Source organism: Bombina bombina, chromosome 1 (assembly GCF_027579735.1).
Source record: "Bombina bombina isolate aBomBom1 chromosome 1, aBomBom1.pri, whole genome shotgun sequence".
Taxonomy (NCBI): Eukaryota; Metazoa; Chordata; class Amphibia; order Anura; family Bombinatoridae; genus Bombina; species Bombina bombina.
In genome coordinates this window covers 351,343,910-351,362,694 of record NC_069499.1, presented here as the reverse complement: position 1 = coordinate 351,362,694, position 18,785 = coordinate 351,343,910, and the positions used below count along the sequence as shown (strand labels likewise).

Genomic DNA, 18,785 nt, shown 5'->3' with positions numbered 1-18,785 from the left:
ATGTCCGGACTTCAAAAACTGTAAGTGGATCATCGGGGATTAGTGTTAGGTTTTTTTAAACTTTTTTTGGGTGGCTATTTTTTTTAGATTAGGGTTTGGGCTTTTCTTAAAAGAGCTAAATGCCATTTTAAGGGCAAGAAAATGAGCTGAATGCGCTTTTAAGGGCAATGCCCATACAAATGCCCTTTTCAGGGCAAGGGGTAGCTTAGGTTTTTGTTAGAGTTAGGTTTTTTATTTTGGGGGGTTAGTTGGGTGGTGGGTTTTACTGTTGGGGGGTCTTTGTATTTTTTTTTCAGGGAAAAGAGCAGATTTCTTTAGAGCAATGCCTTACAAAAGGCCCTTTTAAGGGCTATTGCTAGTTTATTGTTGACTGGGGGTTTTTATTTTTGGGGGCTTTTTTATTTTGATAGGGCTATTAGATTAGGTGTAATTGTTTTTATTTTGGATAATTTTGTTTGTTATTTTTCGTAATTTAGTATTTTTTTATTTTTGTAATTTTAGTATTTGTAATTTTTTTCTGTAGATTGAAATATTTTAGTAGTGTTAGTGTTTAGTAGTGTTTTTTTTAATGAGTAATTTAATTTATTTAATTTGAAGTTATTTTAATTTTAGTCTAATAGTTATGTTAGGTTAATTTATAGTTTAAACTTAGGTTTTTTTAATTTCACAGGTAAGTTTTTATTTATTTTAAGATAGGGATCTTGTAATTTTAATGTAAAGTTAGGGGGTTGTTAGGTTTAGGGCTTAATAGTTTAATTGAGTTTTTGGTGATGTAGGGGGCTGGCGGTTTAGGGGTTATTAGGTTTACTTAGTGGTAGTGATGTGGGAGGCCAGAGGTTTAGGGGTTAATAACTTTATTTAGTGGCGGCGATGTCGAGGAGCGGCGGAATAGGGGTTAATATCTTTTTATAGTGTGGGTAATGTTGGGGTGCAGGGAATAGGGGTTAATAACTTTAGTATAGTGGCGACGATGTCAGGGAGTGGCGGAATAGGGGTTAATAAATTTTATTAGTGGCGGCGATGTCGGGAGCGGCAGATTAGGGGGTTAATAAGTTTAATTTACTGTTTGCGATGCAGGAGGGCCTCAGTTTAGGGGTTAATAGGTAGTTTATGGGTGTTAATGTACTTTGTAACACTTTAGTTATGAGTTTTGTGTAACAGTTTTGTTGCATAAAACTCATCACTACTGATCTCAGATTGCGTAACGGATCTTGTCGTTATAGGGTGTAACGCAAGCTTTTTAGCCTCATCGCAAAACTCGTAATGGCAGCGCTATGGAAACCCCATGAAGAAATTTTTTTGAGTGCGGGACTGACGTTGCGTTACAGGCTAAAATTCTTGCGGTACAGCTATACTGACAAGACTCGTAATGGCTGCGTTGCTGTTTTAATGCTGAAATGGCCATTTTTTCAGCATTAACACACAAATGCAAAACTCGTAATCTAGGTGAGTGTTCCTTAAGCTGTTGAATGTATTAAGCTGTGATTGACAATGATTTGTAGGAAGAATTTTGTTTTACCAAACTGCATGCATATTGTAAAATGATGGTAGTGTAAGGTAGCTAGTGTATTGAAATGAAATTAAGTGCCTAGCCCTCTAGTGGAAATGCAGAAACATGAGTTTGTGTGTAGCAACTATGTTGCTAGTTTAGGGGAGGGTTTGTATTTGCCAGATTAAAATCCAGGGATCCAAAGTTCTGCCTCTTTCTCCTTGGGACCAACATCTGGAAATGTTTCCCCTCCCGCCCGTTCCCTAATTTAAGGATGTTTTGGAGTGTCTGGTTAGAGCCAAAGACAGGGATAGGGTTAATTAGCCTAGCCCTTAACCATTAATGTATGGAATTCCCTGAAGAGTAGTTTGCTGTAGGGCTCATTATCTTGGTGCCTTAATGGCTGGAGTCTCTTTATATATTTACCTTCTTTATCTCCTAGTAGCGGGAGGTCATAGCCCAATATTATTTTGGGAGTACAGAGTCCGTAAGACTGACAGTCGGGATAATGGGCAGGGATGACATCCCCCAGGCCATGCCCTGTGGAGGTGCCTTGCCCCGTGGGTCTGCTGGGTGAAGATCCCCAGGGCTTCTGTAACTCATGCTCATGGACAGGGACCTCATTAGGACCCCCACCCCAATTAACTTCCCTTCAAGGGGCCATGGCCTCTAGCAACATGGGGTTAGTTGTTAGGGCCTTGCTTGTCGTCCGCCATAAGTTAAGACTTTACAAAGTCTAGTTTAACTGTTTAACCCTTTAAGGACACAGCTTTTAGTTTGCTCAATTGTTTTATGACGGAAAAATTCCGTCATATGTCCTTAAGAGGTTAAAGGTTTATTATTAATAAATGTGACCATGATATGGTCTTATTCCCAGCTCAGAGTGTGTGTATTAATTTTAAGGGGTTCTTGAGGGGTGATTGATCGATTAATGTTTTAGGTTCAAAATTACGACATGAAGGATCAGCACTTATGTGGATTTTTTTTAGAAACGACTGTATAATTTGTCAATTTCCTACATGAAATTTGTCGATTCCATAGTCCTTATTTTATTCAAAAGAAGTTGGCAACCCTAATTGCAGTAAGCATTAATACCTTCTTACTGGGCTAACAATGCATTTCACACAATACACATTAAGGGTTTACAAGACCATACGAGAAAAGATAATTTCTCTAAAGGATTCTATGAGAAAAACATTACTTATATTTCATGCTATAGTGAGATACTAAAAGACGTGATTTGCTGTTACAGGTCCGTACCAACATGATGCGCCGCTAATTCTGGATCGACCTGAGCTTTTGTATATGGTAGAAAATCAGCAACTTACTGTGACAGTGACACTGAATCATGTGGAGGCTGAAGTTATCTGGAAGAGGTAACATAAACATATTATACCTGTCATTATTTCATTCTAATTCTAAATAAACTATGCAAAATGGGTAACAAGCATAGTTGTTTCCATTGGCGTAACTAGACCTCACTGGGCCCCATATTTCACTAGTGCCCTTTCTGGCTGGCTGCAATCCACAGAGGCTGAGCATCTGTTATTCATTTTTCACTGCTTGGTAATCCATGCCAGAAAATATGCATATATATATATATATATACACAACACACAGAGAAAACCCAGCACTCACTTACAAGCTCTCAGCTAAGATTTAAAAGCAAAAATGGAAAGGTTAGTCACCGCATCTGGCCAAATGGGACAAGCTCAGGTACCACGTCAAGGTCCTCTCCAATACCTGAGACCCTAAAACAGCCACACAATGCAAGCTTTCAAATCCAAACAAACTGAAAACAAGGGAAGGGTGCACAGGAATATGTAACCACCCTAGACATATACAAAACACGGAAGGGAACTGCACTCTCATACCGGACCGGGTACACATCCCATGACCCTGCAACATGCTCAGCCCTGGGTGCCACTGGCACTCACAGGAAGCTGTGCTGTCCCCAGAGCCACAAGCAGTTAACCCCAGACAGGTCTGGGTGCAAGAACCATAGGGAAAATTACAAAACAAATTAATACAACACACAGAGAAAACCCAGCACTCACTTAGAAGCTCTCAGCTAAGATTTAAAAGCAAAAATGGAAAGGTTAGTCACCGCATCTGGCCAAATGGGACAAGCTTAGGTACCACGTCAAGGTCCTCTCCAATACCTGAGACCCTAAAACAGCCGCACAATGCAAGCTTTCAAATCCAAACAAACTGAAAACAAGGGAAGGGTGCACAGGAATATGTAACCACCCTAGACATATACAAAACACGGAAGGGAACTGCACTCTCATACCGGACCGGGTACACATCCCATGACCCTGCAACATGCTCAGCCCTGGGTGCCACTGGCACTCACAGGAAGCTGTGCTGTCCCCAGAGCCACAAGCAGTTAACCCCAGACAGGTCTGGGTGCAAGAACCATAGGGAAAATTACAAAACAAATTAATACAACACACAGAGAAAACCCAGCACTCACTTACAAGCTCTCAGCTAAGATTTAAAAGCAAAAATGGAAAGGTTAGTCACCGCATCTGGCCAAATGGGACAAGCTCAGGTACCACGTCAAGGTCCTCTCCAATACCTGAGACCCTAAAACAGCCACACAATGCAAGCTTTCAAATCCAAACAAACTGAAAACAAGGGAAGGGTGCACAGGAATATGTAACCACCCTAGACATATACAAAACACGGAAGGGAACTGCACTCTCATACCGGACCGGGTACACATCCCATGACCCTGCAACATGCTCAGCCCTGGGTGCCACTGGCACTCACAGGAAGCTGTGCTGTCCCCAGAGCCACAAGCAGTTAACCCCAGACAGGTCTGGGTGCAAGAACCATAGGGAAAATTACAAAACAAATTAATACAACACACAGAGAAAACCCAGCACTCACTTACAAGCTCTCAGCTAAGATTTAAAAGCAAAAATGGAAAGGTTAGTCACCGCATCTGGCCAAATGGGACAAGCTCAGGTACCATGTCAAGGTCCTCTCCAATACCTGAGACCCTAAAACAGCCACACAATGCAAGCTTTCAAATCCAAACAAACTGAAAACAAGGGAAGGGTGCACAGGAATATGTAGCCACCCTAGACATATACAAAACACGGAAGGGAACTGCACTCTCATACCGGACCGGGTACACATCCCATGACCCTGCAACATGCTCAGCCCTGGGTGCCACTGGCACTCACAGGAAGCTGTGCTGTCCCCAGAGCCACAAGCAGTTAACCCCAGACAGGTCTGGGTGCAAGAACCATAGGGAAAATTACAAAACAAATTAATACAACACACAGAGAAAACCCAGCACTCACTTACAAGCTCTCAGCTAAGATTTAAAAGCAAAAATGGAAAGGTTAGTCACCGCATCTGGCCAAATGGGACAAGCTCAGGTACCACGTCAAGGTCCTCTCCAATACCTGAGACCCTAAAACAGCCACACAATGCAAGCTTTCAAATCCAAACAAACTGAAAACAAGGGAAGGGTGCACAGGAATATGTAACCACCCTAGACATATACAAAACACGGAAGGGAACTGCACTCTCATACCGGACCGGGTACACATCCCATGACCCTGCAACATGCTCAGCCCTGGGTGCCATTGGCACTCACAGGAAGCTGTGCTGTCCCCAGAGCCACAAGCAGTTAACCCCAGACAGGTCTGGGTGCAAGAACCATAGGGAAAATTACAAAACAAATTAATACAACACACAGAGAAAACACAGCACTCACTTACAAGCTCTCAGCTAAGATTTAAAAGCAAAAATGGAAAGGTTAGTCACCGCATCTGGCCAAATGGGACAAGCTCAGGTACCACGTCAAGGTCCTCTCCAATACCTGAGACCCTAAAACAGCCACACAATGCAAGCTTTCAAATCCAAACAAACTGAAAACAAGGGAAGGGTGCACAGGAATATGTAACCACCCTAGACATATACAAAACACGGAAGGGAACTGCACTCTCATACCGGACCGGGTACACATCCCATGACCCTGCAACATGCTCAGCCCTGGGTGCCACTGGCACACACAGGAAGGTGTGCTGTCCACAGAGCCACAAGCAGTTAACCCCAGACAGGTCTGGGTGCAAGAACCATAGGGAAAATTACAAAACAAATTAATACAACACACAGAGAAAACCCAGCACTCACAAGCTCTCAGCTAAGATTTAAAAGCAAAAATGGAAAGGTTAGTCACCGCATCTGGCCAAATGGGACAAGCTCAGGTACCACGTCAAGGTCCTCTCCAATACCTGAGACCCTAAAACAGCCACACAATGCAAGCTTTCAAATCCAAACAAACTGAAAACAAGGGAAGGGTGCACAGGAATATGTAACCACCCTAGACATATACAAAACACGGAAGGGAACTGGACTCTCATACCGGACCGGGTACACATCCCATGACCCTGCAACATGCTCAGCCCTGGGTGCCACTGGCACTCACAGGAAGCTGTGCTGTCCCCAGAGCCACAAGCAGTTAACCCCAGACAGGTCTGGGTGCAAGAACCATAGGGAAAATTACAAAACAAATTAATACAACACACAGAGAAAACCCAGCACTCACTTACAAGCTCTCAGCTAAGATTTAAAAGCAAAAATGGAAAGGTTAGTCACCGCATCTGGCCAAATGGGACAAGCTCAGGTACCACGTCAAGGTCCTCTCCAATACCTGAGACCCTAAAACAGCCACACAATGCAAGCTTTCAAATCCAAACAAACTGAAAACAAGGGAAGGGTGCACAGGAATATGTAACCACCCTAGACATATACAAAACACGGAAGGGAACTGCACTCTCATACCGGACCGGGTACACATCCCATGACCCTGCAACATGCTCAGCCCTGGGTGCCACTGGCACTCACAGGAAGCTGTGCTGTCCCCAGAGCCACAAGCAGTTAACCCCAGACAGGTCTGGGTGCAAGAACCATAGGGAAAATTACAAAACAAATTAATACAACACACAGAGAAAACACAGCACTCACTTACAAGCTCTCAGCTAAGATTTAAAAGCAAAAATGGAAAGGTTAGTCACCGCATCTGGCCAAATGGGACAAGCTCAGGTACCACGTCAAGGTCCTCTCCAATACCTGAGACCCTAAAACAGCCACACAATGCAAGCTTTCAAATCCAAACAAACTGAAAACAAGGGAAGGGTGCACAGGAATATGTAACCACACTAGACATATACAAAACACGGAAGGGAACTGCACTCTCATACCGGACCGGGTACACATCCCATAACCCTGCAACATGCTCAGCCCTGGGTGCCACTGGCACTCACAGGAAGCTGTGCTGTCCCCAGAGCCACAAGCAGTTAACCCCAGACAGGTCTGGGTGCAAGAACCATAGGGAAAATTACAAAACAAATTAATACAACACACAGAGAAAACCCAGCACTCACTTACAAGCTCTCAGCTAAGATTTAAAAGCAAAAATGGAAAGGTTAGTCACCGCATCTGGCCAAATGGGACAAGCTCAGGTACCACGTCAAGGTCCTCTCCAATACCTGAGACCCTAAAACAGCCACACAATGCAAGCTTTCAAATCCAAACAAACTGAAAACAAGGGAAGGGTGCACAGGAATATGTAACCACCCTAGACATATACAAAACACGGAAGGGAACTGCACTCTCATACCGGACCGGGTACACATCCCATGACCCTGCAACATGCTCAGCCCTGGGTGCCACTGGCACTCACAGGAAGCTGTGCTGTCCCCAGAGCCACAAGCAGTTAACCCCAGACAGGTCTGGGTGCAAGAACCATAGGGAAAATTACAAAACAAATTAATACAACACACAGAGAAAACCCAGCACTCACTTACAAGCTCTCAGCTAAGATTTAAAAGCAAAAATGGAAAGGTTAGTCACCGCATCTGGCCAAATGGGACAAGCTCAGGTACCACGTCAAGGTCCTCTCCAATACCTGAGACCCTAAAACAGCCACACAATGCAAGCTTTCAAATCCAAACAAACTGAAAACAAGGGAAGGGTGCACAGGAATATGTAACCACCCTAGACATATACAAAACACGGAAGGGAACTGCACTCTCATACCGGACCGGGTACACATCCCATGACCCTGCAACATGCTCAGCCCTGGGTGCCACTGGCACTCACAGGAAGCTGTGCTGTCCCCAGAGCCACAAGCAGTTAACCCCAGACAGGTCTGGGTGCAAGAACCCAGACCATGCCAGAAAATATGTATATATATATATATATATATATATATATATATATATACGTCTATATAAATATATATACATGATTATATATAGATATATACAGATATATAGTAATACGGTACCTATTTAGAAATACATAGAACATATTCTGCTATGTTTAGAACATTGGAATGTGAAATATTTACAGTAAATACACAGTATAATACTTTATTAAATATGAATATTGCATAAATGTTCTTTAACATGTTTTCATCTACTCAACTGCAAAGGGCTCCAATGTACTTATATATATATGTCGATATATGTATGTATGTGTTAATAACTGTATATATGTCTGTAAATACATACATACACATATAAATACATATTACATCTGTACACACACACATAGATACAAAAATCTCGACACATATAGATAGATATACATATACATATTTAGACATGTATATGTATGTATCTCTATGTTAAAGCCCTTTGCAGGCCTGAGACTTCATATCTTTGAGCACTTTTAACATTTTATTGTATTTTTATTTTTTTCTATCATTTTTAACAGACAGTCGGCTAGATTACGAGTTGTGCGTTAGGCTTAAAAAGCAGCGTTGGGCGGTCCTAACGCTGTTTTTTAATTCCCGCTGGTATTACGTGTCTTGCAGGTACAGGTGTACCGCTCACTTTCTTTTTAAAGATACGATGAGTCCCTGGATTTCATCCTTACTTGTGGGATATCGCCTCCTGGTCAGCAGGAGGAGGCAAAGAGCACCACAGCAGAGCTGTATATATAGCTCCTCCCTTCCCTCCCACTCCAGGCATTCTCTTTGCCTGTGTTAGTGATAGGAAGAGGTAAAGTGAGGTGTTAGATTAGATTCTTCAATCAAGAGTTTATTATTTTAAAAGTAGTGCCATAGAGTGCTACTTTGTTCTGGGGTGTAGCCTAGACCAGATCAGTCTCTAGAGTAGAGCATTTGGTGGCTTTAAAGCAATGGGAACTTGTGGGACATAATTCTTACTGCACCTCCCATATTCTGTTGCTGCCCTATCCTGGAAAAAATCAGAGGGATTTTTATTCTGTGTTTTTCCTGTAATCTTCAGTAGGACTTCACACACCTGGGTGCTGCCTTTGCTGTCGGCAGATTGTGAGGTAAGTGCCATTTTTTATTTCTGGGCTTAGAAGAAAGAAGAACTCAGAAAGAATTGGCCTCTCACGTTGTAATTGGGTAGCTCCTAGGGTAAGATATGGGCTCTTTATTCAGGTATGCATCTCATTTACGTTTGGAACATACAGACAGCACACGTACGTCACTTGTCACAGCACTCTCAGTGGTGGTTTAATTCCAAAATGCAGACACAGGACAATAAACTGTGTCAAAGTTTGCCCCCAGGTTCTATAGCTCCTGGTGACCTATTTCGAAAACATAATAATGGTGACCGGGAGATCTTTGCTATAATGCCCACGAAGGGCGGGGCTATGTTAGGTTCTCTTTGGAGCTATACTAGGGCCTATATCTATGTATGTTGTAGATTGGACTGGGAGCCCGAGTTGTTTTATGCCCACAAAGGGCGGGGCTATGTTAGACGCTCTTTGGAGCTGTACTAGGGCCTATATCTATGTATGTTATAGATGGGACCGGGAGCCCGAGTTTTTTCATGCCCACGAAGGGCGGGGCTATGTTAGGAGCTCTTGGGAACTGCATTAGGGTCTCTGTCTATATAGCTTATGGATAGAACCGGGAGCCCGAGTTGTTTCACGCCCACGAAGGACGGGACTATGTTTGGTGCTCTTCTGACCTGCACTAGGGTTTATTACTTAATGTTTCATTGGTAGGACCGGGAGCCCGAGTTGTATCACACCCGCAAAAAGGGCAGAGCTATGATTCCGACCATGTTAGGATGCGCTCTCATAAGCAATTTAAAGAGTAATGCCTTCATTGATTTCTATCTCTTGTCCTTATGCTTTCAGTCTGGTCAAGCGCTACAGCTGCTCTCCAGATCTATCTATCTATCTATTGGGTTGTTGTAAAGCGTGGCTATTCACCCGTAAGGGTCTCAAGGAGCTGAGGGTTGCAGTTCAGTCAAAGAGCCAGGTCTTGAGGTCCTTTCTGAACTTAGTTAGGGCGGTAGCTTGTCTAAGGTGCAGTGGGAGGGTGTTCCAAGTCTTGGCAGCCAGGTGAGAGAAGGATCTGCCTCCCGCTGTGGTTTTCCTGATGCGGGGGATGACAGCGAGGGCTTGGTCGGCCGATCGAAGTTGTCTGGCAGGGGTGTAGAAGGTAACGCAGTGGTTCAAGTATTCGGGACCGATGTTGTGGAGGGCCTTGAATGTGTGGGCGAGAAGCTTGAAGGTTATTCTTTTGTTGATGAGGAGCCTGTGCAGGTCCCGCAGGTATTTGGTGATGTGGCATTGACGATGGATGTCAAGGATTAGTCTGGCCGAGGAATTTTGGATGCGCTGTAGTCTCTTTTGGAGCTTGATGGTGGTGCCGGCGTAGAGTGCGTTACCATAGTCCAGTCAGCTGCTGACGAGGGCGTGAGTGACAGTCTTCCTGGTCTCGGTTGGGATCCATTTGAAGATCTTTCGCAGCAGGTGAAGTGTGTGGAAGCATGCAGAAGAAACGGCGTTGATTTGCCGGTCCATGGAGAGCGATTAGTCCAGGATGATGCCTAGATTTCATGCATGGTTGGTGGGGGTTGGAGGGTGTCCGAGGGCTGGGGCCACCAGGAGTTATTCCAAGCAGATGTAGTGGGACCGAGGAGGAGGACTTCGGTCTTGTCTGCGTTCAGCTTTAGGCAGTTGTAGTTCATCCAGGTGGCGACTGCTGTCAGCCCTTCATGGACGTTTCTCTTGGCGGTGGTGGGGTCACTGGTGAGTGAGATGATTAGCTGGGTGTCGTCGGCATAGAAGACGAAGTTGAGGTTGTGTCATTGGGGGATGGCGGAGAGAGGGGCCATGTAGATGTTGAATAGGGTGGGGCTCAGAGAAGAGCCTTGGGGTACACCGCAGCTGATTTCTGTGGGCTTGGAGGTGAAGGGTGGGAGTCTAACTTTCTGGGTTCTGCCGGTGAGTATGGAGGTGATCCATTCCATGGCTTTGTCGTGTATGCCAGTATCGTGTAGTCAGTTGCGGAGGGTGAGGTGGGAGACAGTATCGAATGCTGCTGAGAGGTCTAGGAGAATGAGGGCGGTGGTCTCTCCTCGGTCGAGTAGGATGAGGATGTCGTCTGTGGCGGCGAGGAGGGTGGTCTCGGTGCTGTGGTGGCTCCTGAAAACGGATTGGGAGGGGTCCAGGGTGTGGTTGGCTTCGATGTAGTCAACGAGTTGCGCGTTGATGGACTTCTTGATGACTTTGGCCGCAAAGGGAAGCAAAGAGATTGGGCGGTAGTTCTTCGGATCATTGGGGTCAGCTGTGGGTTTTTTCAGTAGGGGTTTTAATTCAGCGTGCTTCCAGTCATCCGGGAAGGTGCCGGTTTCGATGGAGCAGATGATGGTGCTGCAGAGCTCGGAGGCGATGGTGTCACCCGCTTTGTTGAAAATGTGATGCGGGCATGGGTCCGAGGGTGCTCCAGAGTGTATCGATCTCATGATCCTGATGGTGTCATCTGTGGTGAGGGGGCTCCAGATGGTCAGTGGGGGGTAGGCGGTGGTGTGTTTGGGTGAGGTATCGGTGGGAGTAGGTGGGTGGATGGTGGTGGGTGAGTTCTGGGGCGCGAAGCTTTCATAGATGTTGATAATCTTGTGGTGGAAGTACATTGCAAGGTTATCGCAGAGGTCCTGGGAGGGCGGGATGTTGTTGGTGTTGCTGTTGGGATTGGAGAATTCCTTGATGACTGTGAACAGCTCCTTGCTGTTGTGGACGTTGGCATTGATTCTATCTTGGATGGCTGTCTTCTTGGTGGTTTTGATGAGGTGGTGGTGGGTAGTGATGGCTTCTTTGTAGGCTGTTTTATTTGAGGGGGTCTTGCTGGATTTCCAGGTCCTTTCCAATTGCCTGCAGTGGCGTTTGGAGTCCTGGAGGGCAGGGGTGAACCAACTAGCCTTGTTGGTGGGTTGGCGGTTAGACGGTTTCTTGAGAGGAGCGAGGGTGTTGGCGCAGTCTGTGAGCCAGTGGTGGAGGTTGCGGGCAGAGGAGTTGGCATCTGTGGAGGTAGCTGGGGGGCACTTGTTCAGGGTGGAGTGCAGTTGGTCTTCGGTGATGTTGTTCCAGTTTCTGCGGGGTGGGTGGTGCTGCCGGAGGTGTGCGGTGGGTTTGTTGAAGGAAAAATGTATGCAATGGTGGTCGGTCCAATGGAGTTCGGTGATGTGGTTGACTGAGATGTGGTTTCCTGAAGAGAAGATAGGGTCGAGTGTGTGTCCGGCTGAGTGGGTTGGGGAGTTGATGAGTTGCTTTAGACCGATGGTTCCAAGGTTTTCTAAGAGGTTGGCAGTGTTGTGGTCATTGGGGTTGTCTAGGTGGAAGTTGAGGTTACCGAGGAGGATGTAGTCTGTTGAGGGGAGGGCGTGGGGTGCGATGAGGTCGGTGATGGAGTCACAGAAGGCAGGACAAGGTCCGGGAGGTCTGTAGATGAGGGTGCCACGGAGGGTAGTGTTGGGACTGACCTGGATCTTGAAGTGTAGGTGTTTCAAGCCTGGTGAGTGGTAGTTGGAGGTGGTTGTGACGTGGAGGGAGTGTTTGTGGACGATGGCGATGCCTCCTCCCGGTCGGTTGCTGCGGTCCTTGTGGGAGATCTTGTATCCATCAGGGATGGCGATGGCGATGTCCGGCATTGATGTGGGGTTCAGTAAGGAAGGCAACGTCCGTGGAGGTGGAGTTGAGCAGGTTCCAGATTTCTACGGCGTGCTTGCGGATGGAGCGGGTGTTGAGGAGGATGCAGTTGAGGTGGTTGCAGGTTTTTTTTTTTTAAGTGACTGGCAGGTTAGTGGTTCGGAGGGAGGAGAAGGCGTGAGAGGTGACTGGCAGGTTAGTGGTTCGGAGGGAGGAGAAGGCGCAGTTGCGGCAGGTGAAGGGTCCTATGGTGTTCGTCGGGCATGCGTGGTGGAAGGCAGATGATCTACTGGTGTTGAGATGGAGGAGGGTGCTGGCGTCATAGTGGCGGTGGTTGTGGGAGCCAGGGTTAGTGGCGCTTTGGCAACTTCCATTAAATAGGTGCTGGGAGGTGGGAGGGCTGGGAGGCGGGGGCAGGGCAGTGGCTGTAGGAAGAAAGTTAACAAAGGGAGTTACCTGTGATGTGCTGGTATGCGGGGGGAGGGCAGTGGCTGTGGCATGGGAGAGACAAGCATGAAAGAGAGCAGGCTAGAAGAGGCTGCAGTCTCAGAGTAAGGCAGCAGCAACTTCCATTAAATAGGTGCTGGGAGGTGGGAGGGCTGGGAGGCGGGGGCAGGGCAGTGGCTCCGTACACCGCCGCAACCTACATTATCCCTATGTACCCCTAATCTGCTGCCCATAACACCGCTGACCCCTATATTATATTTATTAACCCCTAATCTGCCCCCCACAACGTCAACTCCACCTACCTACAATTATTAACCCCTAATCTGCCGACCGGACCTCACCGCTACTATAATAAATGTATTAACCCTAATCCGCCTCACTAACCCTATAATAAATAGTATTAACCCCTAATCTGCCCTCCCTAACATCGCTGACACCTAACTTCAAGTATTAACCCCCAATCTGCCGACCGGACCTCACCGCTACTATAATAAATGTATTTTTCAACCCCTAAAGCTAAGTCTAACCCTAACCCTAACACCCCCCTAAGTTAAATATAATTTAAATCTAACTAAATAAATTAACTCTTATTAAATAAATTATTCCTATTTAAAGCTAAATTCTTACCTGTAAAATAAACACTAATGTAGCTACAATATAAATAATAATTATATTGTAGCTATTTTAGGATTAATATTTATTTTACAGGCAACTTTGTATTTATTTTAACCAGGTACAATAGCTATTAAATAGTTAAGAACTATTTAATAGCTACCTAGTTAAAATAATTACAAAATTACCTGTAAAATAAATCCTAACCTAAGTTACAATTAAACCTAACACTACACTAGCAATAAATTAATTAAACAAAATACCTACAATTATCTACAATTAAACCTAACACTACACTATCAATAAATAAATTAAATTAAATACCTACAAATAAATACAATTAAATAAACTAACTAAAGTACAAAAATAAAAAAAGCTAAGTTACAAAAAATAAAAAAAATAATTACAAACATAATAAAAATATTACAACAATTTTAAGCTAATTACACCTACTCTAAGCCCCCTAATAAAATAACAAAGCCCCCCAAAATAAAAAAATGCCCTACCCTATTCTAAAATTAAAATAGAAAAGCTCTTTTACCTTACCAGACCTTAAAAGGGCCTTTTGCGGGGCATACCCCAAAGAATTCAGCTCTTTTGCCTGTAAAAAAAAACATACAATACCCCCCCCCCAACATTACAACCCACCACCCACATACCCCTAATCTAACCCAAACCCCCCTTAAATAAACCGAACACTAAGCCCCTGAAGATCTTCCTACCTTGTCTTCACCATGCCAGGTATCACCGATCGCTCCAGGCTCCGAAATCTTCATCCAAGCCCAAGCGGGGGCTGGAGATCCATCATCCGGCTGAAGTCTTCTATCAAGCGACGGCTGAAGAGGTCCAGAAGAGGCTCCAAAGTCTTCATGCTATCCGGACAGAAGAGTAGATCCGGACCAGCAACCATCTTCTTCCAAGCGTTGACAAGCGGCTCCATGTTGAAGACCTCCGGCGCGGATCCATCCTCTTCTTGCGACGTCCTAAGTCCGAATGAAGGTTCCTTTAAATGACGTCATCCAAGATGGCGTCCCTCGAATTCCGATTGGCTGATAGGATTCATCAGCCAATCGGAATTAAGGTAGGAGTAATCTGATTGGCTGATGGAATCAGCCAATCAGATTCAAGTTCAATCCGATTGGCTGATCCAATCAGCCAATCAGATTGAGCTCGCATTCTATTGGCTGATCTGAACAGCCAATAGGATGCGAGCTCAATCTGATTGGCTGATTCAATCAGCCAATCAGATTTTCCCTACCTTAATTCCGATTGGCTGATAGAATCCTATCAGCCAATCGGAATTCGAGGGACGCCATCTTGGATGACGTCATTTAAAGGAACCTTCATTCGGACTTAGGACGTCGCAAGAAGAGGATGGATCCGCGCCGGAGGTCTTCAACATGGAGCCGCTTGTCACCGCTTGGAAGAAGATGGTTGCCGGTCCGGATCTACTCTTCTGCCCGGATAGCATGAAGACTTTGGAGCCTCTTCTGGACCTCTTCAGCCATCGCTTGATAGAAGACTTCAGCCGGATGATGGATCTCCAGCCCCCTCTTGGGCTTGGATGAAGATTTCGGAGCCTGGAGCGATCGGTGATACCTGGCATGGTGAAGACAAGGTAGGAAGATCTTCAGGGGCTTAGTGTTAGGTTTATTTAAGGGGGTTTTGGGTTAGATTAGGGGTATGTGGGTGGTGGGTTGTAATGTTGGGGGGGAGTATTGTATGTTTTTTTTTACAGGCAAAAGAGCTGAATTCTTTGGGTATGCCGCGCAAAAGGCCCTTTTAAGGGCTGGTAAGGTAAAAGAGCTTTTCTATTTTAATTTTAGAATAGGGTAGGGCATTTTTTATTTTGGGGGGCTTTGTTATTTTATTAGGGGGCTTAGAGTAGGTGTAATTAGCTTAAAATTGTTGTAATATTTTTATTATGTTTGTAATTCATTTTTTTATTTTTTGTAACTTAGCTTTTTTTTATTTTTTGTACTTTAGTTAGTTTATTTAATTGTATTTATTTGTAGGTATTTTATTTAATTTATTTATTGATAGTGTAGTGTTAGGTTTAATTGTAGATAATTGTAGGTATTTTATTTAATTAATTTATTGATAGTGTAGTGTTAGGTTTAATTGTAACTTAGGTTAGGATTTATTTTACAGGTAATTTTGTAATTATTTTAACTAGGTAGCTATTAAATAGTTATTAACTATTTAATAGCTATTGTACCTGGTTAAAATAAATACAAAGTTGCCTGTAAAATAAATATAAGCCCTAATATAGCTACAATATAATTATAATTTATATTGTAGCAATATTAGTGTTTATTTTACAGGTAAGTATTTAGCTTTAAATAGGAATAATTTATTTAATAAGAGTTAATTTATTTCGTTAGATTTTAATTATATTTAATTTAGGGGGGTGTTAGGGTTAGGGTTAGACTTAGCTTTAGGGGTTAATAAATGTATTAGAGTAGCGGTGAGGTCCGGTCGGCAGATTAGAGGTTAATACTTGAAGTTAGGTGTCGGCGATGTTAGGGAGGGCAGATTAGGGGTTAATACTATTTATTATAGGGTTATTGAGGCGGGAGTGTAGCGGATTAGGGGTTAATACATTTATTATAGTGGCGGTGAGGTCCGGTCGGCAGATTAGGGGTTAATAATTGTAGGTAGGTGGAGGCGACGTTGGGGGCGGCAGATTAGGGGTTAATAAATATAATATAGGGGTCGGCGGTGTTAGGGGCAGCAGATTAGGGGTACATAGGGATAACGTATGTGGCGGCGGTGTGCGGTCGGCAGATTAGGGGTTAAAAAATTTTAATAGAGTGGCGGCGATGTGGGAGGACCTCGGTTTAGGAGTACATAGGTAGTTTATGGGTGTTAGTGTACTTTAGAGCACAGTAGTTAAGAGCTTTATGAACCGGCGTTAGCCCAGAAAGCTCTTAACTCCTGACTTTTTTGTCGTTAGATTTCTAACGCTCACTTCAGCCACGAATCTAAATACCGGCGTTAGAAAGATCCCATTGAAAAGATAGGATACGCAATTGACGTAAGGGGATCTGCGGTATGGAAAAGTCGCCGCTGGAAAGTGAGCGTTAGACCCTTTCCTGACTGACTCCAAATACCAGCGGGCGGTAAAAACCAGCGTTAGGAGCCTCTAACGCTGGTTTTGACGGCTACCGCCAAACTCTAAATCTAGGCGATAGTGTTCATACAGTGCCCTGTGTTTCCCCTATAACTAATTTGAGTTACTTTTTTCAAATTCACACACAAATGATGGATACTTTCAAGATTTCATTAGTCAGTAACGTTCTTTTGGGTGTAAATTTTTAATCTACTCCCCCTAAGGTGGTTGCTGTTTAGGAGTCTGTTGGCAATGATCAAGTTATGCCACAAATTTATCCTATAGTTTCCCACAAATTTTAGGGCCGGCATGCAGTAACCTGCACCTCCTTTCACACTCCACTCGGAGTTATGACTTTTCTGGTGTATTTTATACTTGTGCATCCAGTACATTATAAGGATGGACGCATTCCCGATATTTACAAGTTTATTTCCCATAGCTGACTCAATAAGGGAGGCTGGATAATTGTTCCCTAGGGGGGAAGGAGTGTTTTTTTTCCACTTCGCTAAGTGAATTAATATTCCCTTAGAGGATAGTTGGCTTTTAGAAATGGGATGTACGCCAGGGCGTACAATGGCAACCAGCTGTCTACTTTGCTACATTTCACTAGTGCGATGGCAGCTTGGTTTGAGGTGTTGTCCAATGCTGCTAGGTCAGAGACTTTCCTGGGTGGAATCCAGGACAGGATAAAAGCTTTGAAATTGGCTAATTCCTTTAATTCAAATTCTTCCATTCTCGTTATGAAACTGGGAGCATCCATTGCTCTGTTTCAGCTCAACGGAGCGTTATGATTCGAGCCTTATTCTATGAATATATGCTCTAAGTTTCAGCTTTCATGATTCCTTACAAGGATCACAGAGACAGCATGTAGAACATGCCACTGATCCGGATTCGGATCTTGTAGAGGGCAGATTTTCTGTCTTCTCTAAGGTTTGGGTTCGGGACCAAGAGTCTTCCTTCCAGAGGCTGGTTTCTGCTTTCATGGTTTTCGGCAGATCAGACATTGGAGGTGTTCTTACACTGCGTAGGAGGCCTCTCAGACCTGGGAGTGATTGTTTCAGTTCTGCTATAGGTACAGGATCTGGAGTTTTTGTATCCCAAGAGGGTTGGGGTCCCAAAAACAAAGGGAACCTTCAGACCACTTGCTATCTCTCAGGAGTTTAATCAGGTTTTTCAGAGTTCCATCTTTCAAGATGGAAACTATTCGTACTATCATTCCTTTGATCCAGGATTATCAATTTATGACATCAGTGGATCTAAAGGATGTATATCTTCATGTTCCTATCCACAGAGATCATCACAAGTTCCTGAGGTTTGCCTTTCTGGACAAACATTATCAGTTTGTGGCTCTCCCTTTCGGGTTGGCCACGGCGCCCAGAATTTTCACAACTGGCAAGGTCCTATTCAGACATTGTGCTTTCCTTCCTAAGGACCCACAGGTGGAAGGTAAACCTGGAAAATAGTTTATTAGTTCCTCAGACAAGAGTCCCATTTCTGGGAACTCTAATCAACTTTTTCAATGCAGATTTTTCTGACGGAGGTCAGTAAATCAAAAATTCTGAATACATGTCGACTCATTCAGTCCAATCCTCGTCCGTCAGTAACTCAGTGCATGGAGGTAATTGAATTGATGGTGGTGGCAACTGACATTGTTCCATTTGCTCGTTTTCATCTCAGGCCTCTGCAATTAAGCATGCTCAGGCAGTGGAATTGAGATTATACAGATTTGTCTCCTCAAATAAATCTAGATCAGGAGACAAGGGACTCTCTTCTATAATGGTTGTCGCTGGATCATCTATCCCAGGGGACTTGTTTCCGCAGACCCTCATGGGTGATAGTGACAACGGATGCTAGCCTGTTAGGATGGGGAGCAGTCTGGAACTCCCTACAGGCTCAGGGTGTATGGACTCAGGCAGAGTCTCCCCTTCCCATCAATATCCTAGAGTTGAGAGCAATATTCAATGCGCTTCAGGCTTGGCCTCAGTTGGCTTTGACCAGATTCATCAGATTCCAGTCGGACAACATAACGACTGTAGCTTAAATCAATCATCAGGGAGTTCCTTAGCGATGATAGAAGTAGCCAAGATAATACAGTGGGCGGAGTCTCACTCTTGCCATCTGTCTGCAATCCACATCCCAGGGATGGAAAACTGGGTAGCAGTTATTTTCTGAGCAGACAGAAAT

General features: G+C 44.4%; 1 protein-coding gene across 2 annotated transcripts in view; it reads left to right on the top strand.

Annotated features, from left to right (window-relative positions):
* The window catches only part of SPEG (striated muscle enriched protein kinase), a 649,794-nt gene that overhangs the window by 415,691 nt on the left and 215,318 nt on the right, over nucleotides 1-18,785 (top strand). For both annotated transcript variants that reach the window (XM_053698167.1, XM_053698168.1), the window contains one exon: nucleotides 2,742-2,865. In XM_053698167.1, the coding sequence (XP_053554142.1) occupies nucleotides 2,742-2,865 (124 nt within the window). The remainder of the gene's footprint in view (nucleotides 1-2,741; nucleotides 2,866-18,785) is intronic.